The sequence below is a fragment of the Astatotilapia calliptera genome, chromosome 16, assembly GCF_964374335.1.
Source record: "Astatotilapia calliptera chromosome 16, fAstCal68.1, whole genome shotgun sequence".
Taxonomy (NCBI): Eukaryota; Metazoa; Chordata; class Actinopteri; order Cichliformes; family Cichlidae; genus Astatotilapia; species Astatotilapia calliptera.
In genome coordinates, this window is record NC_137437.1 from 23,725,209 (window position 1) to 23,741,830 (window position 16,622).

Below are 16,622 nucleotides of genomic sequence, written 5' to 3' on the forward strand. Positions count from 1 at the left end.
TGATTTACTTAAATTTTAACTATAGGTCGAAAAGCTTTCTCATGTTTAGCTCTATAGTTGGTCTGTTGAATTTAAATGTTTGGCGTTTTTATGTTAATTTTGCGATTGGGTGAGAGTAACAGAGCGAGCGAGGGAGAGGGCGGGAGTATTTCTAGCCTCCTAATGCGCCCTTTGACTTAAACCTTCATTCATATATCGCATCAGCCACACCGCTAACTACTTAAGCACACGCATGCGCGTCTGTATGTCTTATACTTAAATATCTCACCTTTAAGACAGGTGCGGTGTTCCAGCATGGCTCTGTGGCTTGAGTATAAGTAAAAGTGTGAGGAGTAGCACTGTGGTCTCTACTTAAAAAAAGGAAAGAGGTTATTTTGACAGAAGTTGTTGGAGAAATTTTGGTGCTCTTTGCTTCTCTCCATTATTCCTGACTTCCTTTTCCTCTTTTGCAGTGATAGTGTACTGTCTCCTCTAGTAAATGAAAATGAATCGGGGAGTGAATGTGCTTGCGGCTTTACTGGCTCTCCTGATGCTGGCACTTGTTGTGCCCACGAGCAAGTCCTGCCCCAGGACCTGTAATTGCTACCAGGCCAATGAAGTCCACTGCACCTTCCGCTCACTGCTCGCTATACCTCCCGGTCTGCCTGCACACACCAGACGCATAAACTTAGGGTATGGAAACACACATACATCCAAAAGAACAAAGTATGCTGCTCACACATATGTAACATATCAGTGATAACGAGCTAAAGCTTTTTTGGGTGTTTTTTATTCTTTTTTTTTTAAATCAGTCAACACAGGAATTTTTTTTTTAAAGTATACAGATGGTGTTTTGTTCTCTGGCAGGTTTAACAGCATCAGGAACCTCCATGACAGGTCTTTGGCTGGGTTAAGGAGGGTGGAGCTTCTGATGCTTCACAGCAATGACCTCCATCATCTTCCAGATGCAGCGTTCAGAGACATGAAATCGCTACAGGTAAACAGGAAGAGGAGAAAGACAATACTTCTGACCTTTCTCACTGGGGTTAGTGAATCTAATTAAACAGAGAGTGGGCAGTTTTATATATAAAACGCCAAATTACAACGAACAGTCGCCTCAACACCCTAATGGGTAGGAGAGACAACATTTTGTGACAGTGGAGATAAAAAGTTACGATACAGTAGACCAGTAACATCTGAAATACTTGTAATTAACACTCTTAATAACACTCTAACTATGAGAGATTAACATTAAAACCGCTTGTCAAAGAAGGTTTCTGTTACTGATAACGCCAGTAATGTATGATTATCAAGATAAATAGTATTTGTCAAAAAGGTTTGGTGTAATTTAGAAACGACGCTACACTGATAAATGTGCCCAAATCCTGCAGTCATACTATTAATATTAAACCGATTCATTAGCTAAAGCTCTGATCTGCAAAACTAATCTAGAATTAATCAATCAAAGCGAACAGTCATCATTTCGTAGATTCAAAACGTCAGCATTTTTTTCCTAATTTCTTTATAAGTGATGCATAATTTAGCAATCATCATTCGTTTCACTGCTTGGTGACAGGAAACACACTGGACATTTGAGAAGCAACCTGAGGGCAGAGTTAGCAGTCCGTGGGGAAGTGATATTACTCAACTAGCAATTGTTCCCTTCATCTCCCAGGCAGATGCTGATATATTTGCCGTTCTGTGGTAATAGGATCCATATTTTCATGTGCTGACGTCTTCACATGCTTGATCCGTCAGCAGCTGGAACTCTTCCAGCTCAGTAGCCTCCCCAGAGGGCAGATTTAACGTAAGCCTCACAGAAACAAAATTCCACAACCTGATTTTCATGGTGCGCCTTCTTAAATTTCTGGCGGGATCTTCACACATGGCTGGAATAGCAATAGATTTCTTACAGTTTCCTTTTGGGGAAAGTGCTAAATTTTACATTTGGATAATGAGAAACCCCGCCAGTTCTAGGATATCCTTTTAGTTTGACCCGATGCACAGCATGAATATTTCATCTGGATATGCTGTCAGCAGTAGTTTTGTAAATGTTTTAACTATTTTCTTGAAATCTTTGCCTGTATTTTAAAAAAATTACTCAGGATAAGTTGTTTCTACTTGGATTTTTACACATCTCTTTATTCTCATGTTATAGACTCATGTTGCCAGCATGTGGTGTCCAGTAACCGACTTTTCTTTTCCTTTTAAATCAGCCTTAGATGTCTGTCCTAATCCTCCATTCCTTCTGCTCATTTCATTTCCTTTATTCCCACAGATACTAAAGCTAAGCTATAACAAGCTGAGAGAGATCTCTTCATCGCTGACCTTCTCTGGCCTGACCTCACTGCTCCGCCTGTATTTGGATCACAACCTCCTCCAGCACATCCACCCCCGGGCCCTGCTCCAGCTGCCTAGCCTCCGGCTGCTTCGTCTACAAGGAAACAGGCTGCATCAGTTGCACCCTCACACTCTATGCACATTGTCCCTACTGAATACATATTACTTTTCCACACTCAGGTGAGCTTGTACACTTCAAACATTCAATGTAATAATCAGTGCGAGGGAAATCTGGTTTTAAAAGTATAACCAGATTTAGTTCTGCTGGTAGTCCTGAGAGTGAGGGCAACACAGTAATTGTTAACTTAAATTCAGTCCAAGCAGCCATCTGCTTTGATTCAGACTCTGCTTTCCCTCTGTTTTCATATCAGTTTTTTCTTCTTCCCTTTCTTTAGACACCTGGACCTCTCCAACAACAGTCTAACCACCCTGCCCAAAGACGCTTTAGCAACAGCACCTCTGCTGGAAACTCTTATGCTGCAGGCTAATCCGTGGAGCTGTGACTGCAGGATGAACTGGTTTCTTTCTTGGACTCTGGCTCACCCAGGTGACTGCCATTCCTGAAAAAATCATTTGTTTACACTTATTGTTTTGTCTCTCTAACGTGTTCAGAAGAAGAAATAGATAAGGTGAGAAGGAACATTGGGAACGGGCTGAGAAACAGAAGATTGTTTAGTTGATATTTCCACTTTATAAGCCGAGACCGAGAGCTGCATGCCAAAACCATTCATTTTAATGCATCTGGTTTTGTTATCTGAGAACCTTTGGCCACTACCGCCCTCCACCTGCTTTTTGTCACAAATTATTCATTGTTTCTCCCCATTATCTTCCAGTGTGTTTTGTGGCTGTTATTGAGATGTGAGAGAAAGCTAGGCCGTGAAATGTGTCTCATTGATATGCCAGACTTAACTTGCCATGACTAATCCATGATGACAGCACTGATGTGTGTCCACTGAAATATAGGCTAATGATTCCTGTGTAGTAATGAAGTGATGCATATTTCTGATTTATGTGTAAATTAAGTAACCATACCTAATTAGTAAGAGATATAAAGTGTAATGAATGCTTAAAATGTGCTGCCATGACTAATAAATGACTATAATATGCAGTTATATGTTGAAAGAGCTAAAACGTGCTATTGTGTATTTGCATAGCTGCTATGACATTAGATATGGTAAGGCTGTCTTTTGTGATATCATTTTCTCTGTTTCCCTCTTTCAATTAGGCTTGATGAAATGTCCTGGTGGCCCACAGTGTCCATTATGTACATCCCCCAATTCACTTCAAGGGCAGGGCTTGCTTGAACAGACTGCTTTAACGTGCAATTCACCAGTGATCCCGTCTCCAGGAAAAGAGGCACCTTTAGGGACAGAACCCAGTGAAATTAAATCAAGTGAGACCTTCAGAGAGCCCTTAGGCAGTGCCTCACTGGGTTTGTCTGACCAGCAAGGGTACAGTGTTGATCTGAGTTGCAACATCACTCAATCATCCGACTCCCAAGATATTGCTCCTCCTCCAGATCTCTCCGTGTCCTCATCTTCTCCTCTTCCTCTCGCTCTCTCGCTCTCTCTGGAGTGCCCCGTGGAGAGACAGAGCTATGAGAAACTTTGGAGGATTCTGGCTTACTACAGCGAGACTGCAGTTCGCCTCGAGAGGGAGATCATGCTGAGTAAATCCCCAGCGTTGGCCTACCGCTATAGGCAGGCAGCAGAGACAGATGGATATTATCACACTGGAGTCAAAGCTTCTGTTAAAGCCAGGCCTCAGTGGTTAATGCAGCCAGCTATTAGCATTCAGCTAAACAGAGCGCAGTCTAATGGACATAAGGTTCAGCTTATATACTCAACAAGAGTTTCTGCTCATCTTGACCCTACCTCTCAACTCTCATCATCCTCTGCTGCTTCTCACCCTTGGGTGCTGATTTCAACTAATCATACTACCACAGCACTGGCAGCAGTAGCAGGCAGTAAAGTACAGCTACCCTGCCCAATTCTCACTTCTGGCAACCCCAAAGCACAGTGGATTCTCCCAGATGGATCTGAACTCCTCTCCCCCTCCAGCACCCTAGATGGCAGGCTCCGGGCTTCAGGCTTTGTTTTACTGCTACAAAATGTACAACTGTCAGATGCTGGGATTTACTACTGCGTTGCCAGGGCTGGAAGGGACGTAGATGTTCTTCCTCTGCATCTGGCAGTGGAGGAGTCCTCTGTTCCGCATTTAGGAGAGCAAGTGGGGCCTCCTGTCACAGGGACAGTTGGAGAACCTGTCAGTTTGCCTTGCAGGATGTCTGGTTCACCAGAGCCTTATTTAAGCTGGATTTTGCCAAATGGAAATGTGGTACGCCGAGGAACTGCTGTGCCAGGTGGACTCACCATAGAAACAAATGGGAGTCTCTATCTGCCTAACCCCTCCCTGAGGGATGGTGGTCATTACCGCTGCACTGCAGTCAACCACTATGGTAGAGATGCTCTGTCAGTGCAGCTGATATTAAATTCACAGCATATCCCTGCACTTAGGACTTCGTTTCCCAGAGGACCACAGTCTGCTGCTGGCCGGTCAACCAGGATAAGAGCTCCTTTATTACGTGACATGAATGAAGGATCAGGGGACGGAGAGGAAGTGGAAGAGGCGACTGTTGGAAATAGAAAACGCCCAGTGTCGTTTCAGGGACCCCCAAACAGACGCTATCCGATTGGAAACCCACGAAGACGTGGGCCTGTAAGAGAAGGCTCCCGGAGACGAGGCGGTGCAGCTTTTTCATCCACAGACCAGAGAAGAAACCTCTTTGAGAACAAACGTAGAGTTAGCACGAGCAAAAAAAAGATAGATCCGCAGAAATGGGCTGACCTTTTGGCTAAGATACGTCAAAGGACTGCTCTCGCTAATCGTGGCCAACTTATCACAACAGAAAAGCCCACAGCTGCACCGGTCCAAGAAGCTGAAGACAGAGTCACGATAGAACACGAGGAAGATGATGATACAGATAGAGGTAGAGGTCAGGCAGCAGGAGTGGAAGCAGAAACTGAAGGGTCGTCTGTTGATGATATAGTTCTTCAGGAGGAAGAGTTACAGCCCATTCAACCTGTTAACACAGGAAGCCCGACAAAAACAGAGATAAAAACAGAGACTGAAACAGACTCTGAGACAGAAGAAGGTACAGAGAGGTCAACAGAAAAACAGATAGAGAATGAGACAGACACACTCAGGCAGGCAGAGATACCGGGTTCACAAACACAGACAGCAGCAAACGCAGTGACACGGAAAGAACCGGTCACATCTTATCCAGTGTCAGGAACAAATGAAATTGTCCCAGAACCAGTTGAAGGAGATGAGCGAGAAGTGAACCCCAATCCATCAAGAACGAGACCACAGAATCCCCGACAGCGGTTCTTCCCTAATTTGGTGCCAAACTCCCGCCCCCAAAGACCTCGGAACTCACACAGGAAGATTGGACAGCGGAGACGAATCATCAACAGGCCCAGGGTGCAACTTCTGACCCCAAACCAACGTCCCCTGGAACCCACAAACCCAATAACCCCTGCTGTGACACCTGACACCACTACAAATCAAATCAATATGTTGTCACTGGTCTCAACAGCCACATCTGCGGGAATTTTGTCGACACAGAGAGACCATATTAAGACTGCTCCAAACGATGTTGCTCTGAATCTTTTTGGCTCTGCTTCATCATCTTCCTCCCCCTCACAGACTCCCTCCCCCTCGTATACAAACAGATACACACCTACAGCTATAATGACTCACTCAGGCAAGAGACCAGACAGGGAAGAGATACCAGACAGTGAAGAGTCCACTCTTTTCAGCACACCAGCACCCACTCATTCTAATTTTGTCATTTCAGAAACACATGTGCCAGGCACACATACCTTAGCACACAGTATACACAAACACACAGAAACACAAACAGCCTTAGGCAAGCATATTGACACACCCCCAAACAAACACAGTGAAAAGCTGGGGAAGAATTTTGTGAGCATACTATATCAGTCTTCCTCTCCAGCAACTCACTCCTCCCTTGTTTCAGTTTCCAGTGCAGCTACTGCAAAAACCATAACAAATCCTACAACTGCCCCTAAAAAGGTTTATTCTAATGCAAATGCCAGCAGCTCTAAAAGTACATCTTCTGCTATGACTAATGAGTACAAGCTTCCCACAACAACTGCAATTAATCCTAGGACTACAAGTTCCACCATATTTGCTAGGACTATTATTCCAACATCTAGCACTACCAGACATACTGCAAGTGCTTCTACCTCTGCTACACCTATTCTTACACCTACTACTCCCGCTACTATTCCTGTAGTTGAACTCTTTACCACTACAATAAACCCTAATAATAATGCTTTGATTTCAACTACTACCGATACTAGCACTACTACTAGTAGTTCTTCAAACTCATTCATTGTTACGTCCCGATTTCTTAACCCTCCATCTACTGCTACTGCTTCTACTACATCTGAAACTACTAAAACTACTACTACTACTACCACTACTCCAACATTTACAGTTTCAGCCAAAATTCACTCAACTTCTAGGGCAGCTACGCCTAGCACACTTTCCAGTACCGCTGCAATAATGACATCAGCAAATACCAAAACATCATCCCGGGAGAGGCCAAGCATCGACCTAGCTGACCCCAGAGAGAGGCTTGCCTCTGGTGCTCCAAACCAGAGTCGGCCCCCCACTGACTGGAAAAACGCCGGCGCTAATTCAATTCCAGATTCACACAGCAGCAGGACTAACTGGTCCCCTTCATTCCCTGTGGCTCCTGGGGTGAGTCCAAATGAATTCAAATAACATTTCTATTTTATAGGTAGTGCTACCCAAAATGGGCTTTAAGGCAAGCACACACATACACACACACACACACACACACACACACACACGCGCACACACACACACACACACACACACACACACACACACACACACACACACACACACACACTACAAAGAGAATAACAGCCAAACTAGGACCACCATTTGTTCTTTTCTAGTGTTAATTCAATTGCAAATTAATGTTTCCCCATTTTTACTTGCTTTTAGTCATTTAGTAATTTATGCAGTGGGTAATTTCTTTAAGTGCACTTTTAAATGTAATTTGCAGTTTATATACACACAACTCACATTAACATTTCTTTACCAAGTGAGTGCCTCTGATGCTCCAAACCAGAGTTGGCTGACCCAGAAAAAAACAACACACACACACACACACACACACACACACACACACACACACACACACACACACTACACCCAACTCTGCAAGCCCTTGGGGCAAAATCTAGATCTCCAAACAGTCTAATCTCTATCCACATGACCTGCAATTAAAATTAAAGGATGTTTATGACAATTCTACAATTTCATGGATTCTCCAGAGCTCTGTCAGAGATCTAAAGAAAAAAACAAAATTAAAAACACGTGTTCCACAATCAATAGCATTATGTGTTGTTATGCATTATGTGAGTCTAATCCCATGGGATTTAAAGTAATCAATTGTTAATTAATTTACAGGCCTTGTTGGCAAGCCTCAGTAGATTAAAAATCTCAGTCCACCAACAAAAACTCTAAGTCTGAGATCACTGTGAAGCTATATTATATATCTTATTCCACAATATCACTATTTAATTTAAAAAAAAAAAAAAAAGAGCAATAAGAAACATTTTACAAACTGGCAGTTTTTAATTAGCCCCTGTGAATCAGACTTTTCATGCTGATTCATAACTTCACAAATGTGTTTTAATTTGCCTGCTTGCTGTAGGTTGTTGGAAGCCCTCCAGTCACTGGCTATTTAGTTAAGAAAATGAAACTCAATGGCCAACCTAATTCAGGCCAACATAATGAAACATTTTAAACTTGTAAAGTTTAAAATGTTTCATTAGTGAATCCCAGATATCTTTAAAGGTTTGAATATTTTAAAGGAGTCAAATTCATTATCCTGTGATTTAATGTGCTCTTGTAGGCTCCAGTCGTGAGATCCAGACCAAGGATTGCAGACCCGCACGTCAGGACAGTGTCATTCCCAGCAGAGAGCACTGCCAGGCTGACTTGTGAAGCTAAAGGAGAACCAAAACCCACCATCACGTGGATTAAAGTCGCCACAGGTGTGCACACTGCAGCATGCATTTATTCTAACATACCTTAAACAAAACACCCTGAGCTATGTCAGTGTGTAATCCAGTTTACCGCCACTTTAAATCTGTTGCATAAACTCAAATCATGGAACAGGCTTCATGTTTATTCTTTTAATTTTGCTGGAAAACGCAGCAGTGCTTATTTCGCATTCACCAGTTTATTGCATATGTGCATGTCTGTATGGTATGGTCTAAAATCTATTGACTTTGCATTTAAAGCAGAGTAATTAAAGGTTTACACTCTGAGGTCACTAATGCTAAAGGAAATAAGCATCAGCTTTAATATGTGCTATGAATGAATACAAACACATTTTACTGTGATGAAAAAAAAAACCCATTAACAACCAGCATATACACTGGCATGGACACAATAGGCTTTTCTCTAGCTTGCCATGTGGGAAAGACATCGCAAGCAAGTAATGGAACATTTTGTGCACTGCATCGCTGACTTTACTTCATGCTGTGCCATTTGGTGTGCCCCCGTTCCTCCTTTCCTCTCTGTCTCTTTCTCACCCTCTTAACGTTTTTCCTCACTCTCTTTGCTCGTTGCTTCTCTTTGTGTGCGTCTGTCTGTCTTACTCTCTTGCTGTATGTCTTTCACTCAGGAGCGGTGATGTCAGTCCACTCCAGAGCTCAGCGTTTTGAGGTCCTGTCAAATGGCACCCTTGTTATCCAGAATATTCAGCTGCAGGACAGGGGCACATACATCTGCAGTGCACAAAGCATGCTGGGTCGTGATAGGTGAGGTTACGGATATATGTTATGCATACAGTATGGTTGTGTAATGACAACAGGGCACAGTATTTTAATATTAATGACATCAGCCTACAGTAATGTGTAATTAAATTACTCAGCATAATGTATATTGTGGTGCAGTTATGCTTGTTGAGTCTGTTGTTATAACAGCAAACAGTGACATACGCAGTAATGCAAACCTGTATATATAAAGTATGATTTGGTGCCTCTTATGTGATTTCTGATAGAGTCATGCATTGTGTGTTTGCCTTTGCATATTTCATAAATTGAGGGGTTTTTTTTGCCCGTCTTCTTCATGGCAGGTTGCTAACGACCCTGGAAGTTTGGACTCGCCCCCCTCGTATGCAGCTGGCTAGTTACAGAGAAGCCACCATTCATCAGGGCGGAGAAGTGCACTTGGAGTGCCAAGCGGATGGTGTTCCCGCCCCTCTGCTCTCGTGGGTTCTGCCAGATCGTTCTGTCATGACATCTGCTGGCCCCTCCACCAGTCGAATCAGCGTGGACACGAATGGAACTCTTCATATCTCAGTAACTTTACCCAGTGACCGAGGAGTGTATCGCTGCGTGGCCTCCAACTCAGCTGGTGCTGCCAGCACCTCTGTGCGTGTACACGTGTCCTCGTTACCTCCGGTGATACAGCAACCCAGAGAGGAACACCTGCTCTTGTCTCCGGGGAGGCCAGTTTATGCTCACTGCTCAGCCCGAGGTGCCCCTCCACCAACTCTCCGCTGGCGAATCCCAGATGGGACCCTTGTTCGCCCATCCCAGTTTCTCCACGGCAACCTCTTTGTCTTGACCAATGGGACACTGCATATTCGAAAAGTCGGGCCAAAGGATTCTGGGAGCTATGAGTGCACAGCAAGTAATGCTGTGGGGACCGATAAGAGAACAGTGAAGTTAAAAATTGAAGGGGGAGCAGAAGGAGAAAGAAGACAGGGAGAAGTAAGTCATAAAGGAGTAAAAGCTGTTGCTACTGAAAGGCCACCTTCTTCATCACTCATTAATGACACAGGTCTGAGTATCTCTAACCAGCCCTCAAATCCATTTAGCTCCCCTAAATCTCCCTTGGAAAAATCCAAGACGTCGCTCACCTCAAGCTCTTCTCACTCCTCATCTAACCCTTACCGGTCCTCGAACTCATCACCTAAATTTAATAAAACAGTCACTGCCTCCCACACACACTTTACCAGTGTCAAAAAAACAAATTCTTCTTCCCTTTCCCCACCCTCCACGGGGTCAATAAATAAGAATAAAGTCTCACCCAGTATAACCAACACAAGAGTTGCTTCCCCTACAGACAGGAGAGCATCTACTGTTTTGAATCCCTTGCTCCTCTCCCCTTTTAGCAAAGCCCGTATTATTTCTACATCACCATCTAGTTCTACTGTCCCACAAGGGGGGATTTTACAGCTTCACTGCTCCGTAACTGGCAACCCAACCCCTATCATTATCTGGAGGACCCCCAGCAGGAAGCTAGTGGACCAGCACTTAAGGTACTGGGAATGTCCACATTTGTATCACTACATATGTTGTTGATTTTAATAGTACTTCATCTAATTTAATTATCTACGTTTGAATGAAAGTTTTGACCGGCGTTTGAAGGTGCATCCTAACGGTACCTTGTCAGTCCAAGCTGTAACGGAGAAGGATGCTGGAGACTACCTGTGCATTGCACGGAACAAGGTCGCAGATGATTATCGCCTCCTGCGTGTTACTGTAGCTGCGAAACCCGCCACGATTGAACCAAAACAACTGCTCACTCAGATGGTGTCAGTCGGGAAACCACTGAAGGTGAGCAGAAAAACAGAAATGTAATTAAATTGCAATTCTCAGCCGCTTCTGATGCAAAGTTTGTTTGATAAATGCACACAAGCGATTAATATTTTATTTCCAGTCTGTGTTTCTCACTCAATTTTATTTGAATCTGGGTTGTTATTAAGTTGTAGTGTTTGCACTGCATATTTCCCGTGAAATAATTCAATTCATTCATTCATTTGATGCTGTATTGTTTAAAATGTCTGGCAAGAAATGTCTAAATCTGAACTGTCCCTCTCTTATATAAGTTTACTGTTGAGTTTTAGAGTTATTTCGTGCCAGGGTTGGTACATTTGAGTCCTAAAGTTCAGGTTTTAAGTTGGGATCTAAAAATGTTTTATATTATTTGGGTCAAAAAAGAAAGAAAAACCTGCCGACGCATAAATGTGCAGCTATGAATCATCAGCAGTGTTTTTCAGCAGAAAATAAAGCACACATCAATATTTAAAGGCTTGGTGAAAAATGTCAAGAAAAAAAAAAACAAAGCAAGTGTGGGATTTTTAAAAATAATTATTTTAATTTAAAGATTTATGAGCTGTGTTTTAGTGTGAGTGTGAAATTTGTAGTGGCTTAGATGTGTTTTAGAGTGCAGCATGTAGTTGTTATTTATCATTTATAATGTTTCTTACGACTTCAGCTTTCATCCCAAACAAAAAGTCAACAACCTTTTAAATCATGCATCACTGGAACACTGATCCTCTGCAGGTGGACTGCCAGGCATCAGGGCTGCCTGACCCAGCTGTCCACTGGACCTTACCAGATGGAACCATGGTGAACAGCGTGTTGCATGGGGAAGACAGAGGAGGCCGAGAACAACGACTAATAGTGTTCAGCAATGGGACGTTACTGGTTCCAGCAGTAAGCGCTGGAGAAGGAGGAGAGTATACGTGTTACGCTGAGAATCAAGGCGGCCACGACACCATGAAGGTAAGACAAGTAATTTCTTCATCATTTTAATTAAAAGTCTTTGTCATGAGCTGCATGAGTTATGAGTGCTTTCAAACTGAAGCTTTTACACAACTAAAAACACTAAACAATTAAATCATCTGTTCATCCTTTCAAGGTCAAAGTAAAGGTTATGATGACATCTGTTCCAACTTTTACTGATGACAGAAGCTACCATGTCATGAAAGTACGCCAGGGAGCAACGGCCCGAATTCCGTGCCGAGCCACAGGAAACCCTACCCCTACAGTGACATGGTTCAACCCTGCAAACCGTGTTATCCCACGAAGTTTAGGATCTGGTTATTATTTTGAACGAGTAGTGGTGGTTTCAAATGGCACTCTGGAGGTGCGCGTAGCTCAAAAGATCGACACGGGAAACTATACGTGCCAAGCAAGCAACTCAGCTGGGGAGAGGAGCAGGGTGGTCAGGCTTGAGGTGGAGACGCCTACCTATGGATTGCGTGGCCGAGTGGAAGGTGGAGGTTCGAGCAATAATAGTGGAACTGACACCAGATCAGGGGACAACATTAACAATGGGGGGATAATCCGCTATGGATTGTCTGGAATCACAGACAAGCTGCATAACAACAGCAGCAGCAATGACAACGATAATGAGAGGATAAGAAACATTGTACCAAGCAGTGGTGTTAATTTGGCAATCAGTAGCTCTAATCCTGTCCTTAAGAATGATAGTCAAAATGGATTTAACGGACTTGTGAGTGGAATTACAACAAAACTGAGCAGTAGCGTAATCAGCGTGGGGGTGAACCGTGCTAGGAATGTAAGCACTAAAGCAGATAATACTGGAATTAATATGAATAGACCTAGTATTATACACAACAGCAACAGTGTAGGTAACAGTCGCAGCACAGTTAGAGAAGGTAGTGCTGAGAGAAATCCTGCACGGAATATCAATGAAGTCATTGCAGGAAAGGTTAGTAATGACGCTAATACGAGCGGAGAAAATGGCAGGTTAAGTGGTAATTCGAGAAATGCTGGAGGCTTTAGTAGCACTGTGTCTAATAAAGCAGTTGGGACAAGCACACACAGAGGGGATGATTTTAATAGGAGCGGTAATCTAGGAAGGACTGACAGCAGAAATGGTGGTGAGTTAAGTAGTAATACTGATGCTAAAAACTCCCCCAACACAGTACTGGGTGTAGCAACGGCGGTGAAGCAGCAAGCAGTTAAAGGTCAAACTATTTTTTTGCCATGCCCTTCCCAAAATTCCCGTCAGTCGCGTCTGTTCTGGCTTCTGCCTGGGAATGGCATGTTGCCATCTCCCTACTATGGCAGTCGTCTTACTGTGCACCGAAATGGTACCTTAGAGCTGCGGGGTGTTCGAGGGAGTGATGGTGGTGTCTTGGTTTGTGTAGTGAGAAGTGAGAAAGGAGAGACAACAATGCGGGTGGAGCTGGAGGTGTCAGACCAGCAGGAGGAGGTCAGATCTCCACACAGGGTAGAAAGGGTTGGTTTAACAAAGGTGCCGCTCTCAAGAGGGTTAGTGGAATCAGAGCAGTCCTTAAGCTCAAAGCCAGCGTCACCTGTGCTTTACCCGAGAATCTCAGTTACTGAAAAGCCTCGGCAAAGTGCAGCGAGATTGCCTTCACCACCTCACCCAGTTGGCCCCCCATCCTCAACTGGCACTGCCTCAGCGCCCACTGTGATCACCCAAACAGCCTCTCTTGTGAGCATCATTAATGGAGAGACCCTTCACCTGCCTTGCCCTGCTTCTCAAACACCTGGCTTTACCCGCAGCTCATTCACATGGACCATGCCCAGTGGCAAGGTGCTGTCCCAGGGTGAGAGTGATGATTCAGGCCGTTACTTAGTCCAAGAGGATGGAGCATTAACAGTGCAGCAGGCCTCTGTGTTCGACCGTGGCACCTACACCTGCAGATCCACGAGTTATGACTCTTCCTCAGTTTCAGTGATCACAGTTCCTGTTATTGTCATCGCCTACCCTCCGCGCATCACAACAGGCCCCTCCCCTGTGACCTACACCCGCCCCGGTGTCGCTGTGGAACTGCCCTGCCTGACCATAGCAACACCCCGGGCGACAGTTACCTGGGAAACACCAGACCTGATGCAGCTGAAGGTCATGGCTCAGCCTCGCATTTATGGGAACCGCTATCTTAGCCCTCAGGGTTCTTTAGTGATACAAAAACCGACAAGCATGGATACAGGATTTTACAAATGCACCGCCAAAAATGTGATAGGGGTGGACACCAAGGCAACCTACCTGCATGTTATATAACCGGATGAGATGACAATACACGCATACACAATGTCATGTAATAGAAACACAGAGACTTCACTTCTTTGTACTGGTGTATAACCTGTTTGAGTGCTTACACTCTGTGTCCCTGATGCCCAAAGAAACTGCAAACCCCTGTGTGGGAGATACTGATAACTCTCAGAAAGGACACATTGCTGATATACAGTTTATGTCTCATTTATGTATTTGAGGTTTGGAATCAGGGGTTGAAAAACAGGTACAATGTTTCATGCAGGTGGTCTACACATTTGGTGTCTCACTGGTGTAAATCCTGTTTTTAATTAGTGCTCATTTCATCATTGTGGCAAAAATGCTGCATTTTTTCCTGCAGAAATGGTCTTGTTTCTCCACCGTGTGCTAAAATGTAAGAAAGGGGGAATAAGAGCAAAATGAATTGTTCACCAATACAATAACATCTTTTCTTTCTGTGTTTATTTGTAAAATGTAAAAACATTTTCAACCCTCGTGTGAAAGATCAAAATGCGCTATATCCATTTAACACCGGCTCATTATTTAGCTTTATTACTTTACATTTCTGCTCTAACACTGAACAACAATGTACTGCACAATGTAGTATAGCAATTTCACACTATGCACTGTGGCCCTCGGCCTTTTTAGACATGACCTTACCAAGGTGCATGTTAGCAAATGGATTAGACATTAAAAAGTCTTTAAACCAGCTGACTCTCTAGTCCAAAAACTGTGTAACATCCATTTTGCTCCATTTTGCATTGATAATAACACAGGTTAGTTCACTGCTGGTGAGTCGCCCTCCTATGAGTGGTTGGTCTGAAACTGGAGCATTTCCAGTAGCGAGAGTACAGCTGATGTAAGCCGTCTTTATCTCTGTGCTACATGTGATAAACAGCAACTTTTTTGCAATTTATATGTTAAACCGCTTATCTGCCGATAACGTTCTGCCAGCGACGCCACACAGCATCGCACAACATGTCAGTTTTTCCTTCACAACTGTTTCCATTCACATAGGTACAAATGTAATGTCACATAATATGATTGTGTTACATCTGTTGTATATTTTAAAAAATGTTCTTCTTGGGTTTAAAAATGTCATTTTAAAATGTTGTATTTTCATGTGCTAACTAGGTTGGATTTGTTGCGGTGGTCTATATGTAACAAACCAGGAAAAAGAATCGTATTTGGCGCCATTATTTGCACTGAACTGCTTTCGTTAAAGCGTTCACAGGCATGTTGATGGAGGGCTTCAGTGTTATGATCTACTCGAAAAAGCAGATTCTTCAGGACTTTGTACTCACCTTCTGATTCCATTACATTTTCACAGCACTAATGGAGCCGAACATATGGTACAAAACATTTATGTTTCAACAAAAGCCAGTTTTTGAAGAGTAATGTTCAGGATTATTGTGATATTAACTACTGTATAGATGTCTGTCGGTACAAGCACCTGTCTTACGCCTGTGCACAAAGCCAGGAGGTCATAGTTATATGTAGTCACTTAATCATTTTTTAAAAATATTGTCCTTAAATTATTTGCCTTGTACAAACTCTGTTGTTAGACAGTCTTAAAGGGAGAATTATTATTAAATATGAATATGTTTGAAGTCTCACTTGCCAGTGATGAATGCTTCCTAGACTTTTAACACCTTCATTTTATAAATAAAAATGGGAAAAAATGAAATGTCAGTGGTTGAGTTTTGTTCTGAAAAGCAGCACGGTGCAGACAAAGAGCGAGTGCTAGTTTTTGGAGTTAGAAGGAAAAAAGAAAACACCTCATGGGAGGGTGGGAGCGCAGAAGGAAACTTTTCCTTGAGTGTATGATGAGAACAGAAACTCCTTATCCGTGGCTCAGCTGTCAGACGAGGAAATGGGGTCTTAACAGTAGATGAGACACATGTTGATGACATCATATTCGCCTCTCTGGGAAATGCAATAAAACTCCCAACAGCCTGCAGAGCAGCTCCACACGCCACCATGCATGAGCTCACACCTGGTGTTTACACTGGGAGTCCAGTAAATAGGCGATGAATACTTTTGATTAATCCTGACCTTATGTACTGTATATACGAGCAGTGTGACGGTGCACTATATTGGCCATTAGTATAAAAAAAAGTTATTGGCAGGCAGCTAGAGTAAGGGAAAGCGAAGGAGTGCGAGCAAAATACCTCTGAACTACTGCCAATGCCAAAACTGACGAAAATGCTGCACCAAGTAATTACTGCATGTTTTTTTTCTCTGGGCTGTCAACACAGCGTTCACACCATACTTACAGTATTTAGACTATTTTCACCTTTTTCAGCTGTGCACCTCTTCTGCGTTTCTGTTTTGCATCGTGCTGTGAGGCAAAGGTTTATATCAATGCCACTCCCAAACCACAGATT

At 43.4% G+C, this 16,622-nt stretch overlaps 1 protein-coding gene across 1 annotated transcript; it reads left to right on the forward strand.

Annotated features, from left to right (window-relative positions):
* The first annotated feature begins 105 nt into the window (after window positions 1-105).
* Window positions 106-15,922, forward strand: LOC113008153 (matrix-remodeling-associated protein 5-like). Its single transcript, XM_026145359.2, has 11 exons — window positions 106-672; window positions 847-976; window positions 2,258-2,499; window positions 2,715-2,866; window positions 3,545-7,110; window positions 8,300-8,441; window positions 9,077-9,212; window positions 9,530-10,720; window positions 10,811-11,018; window positions 11,748-11,969; window positions 12,106-15,922. The coding sequence occupies exons 1-11, from the start codon at window positions 479-481 to the stop codon at window positions 14,242-14,244; spliced, it is 8,322 nt and encodes a 2,773-aa protein (XP_026001144.2). The 5' UTR covers window positions 106-478; the 3' UTR covers window positions 14,245-15,922.
* Window positions 15,923-16,622: the final 700 nt, after the last annotated feature.

Coding starts and splice junctions, on each gene's coding strand:
- LOC113008153 (XM_026145359.2), top strand. CDS start 479: ATGAAAATGAATCGGGGAGTGAATGTGCTTGCGGCTTTACTGGCTCTC. Junction 2,500..2,714: donor TATTACTTTTCCACACTCAG/GTGAGCTTGTAC, acceptor CCCTTTCTTTAG/ACACCTGGACCTCTCCAACA. Junction 11,970..12,105: donor GCGGCCACGACACCATGAAG/GTAAGACAAGTA, acceptor CATCCTTTCAAG/GTCAAAGTAAAGGTTATGAT.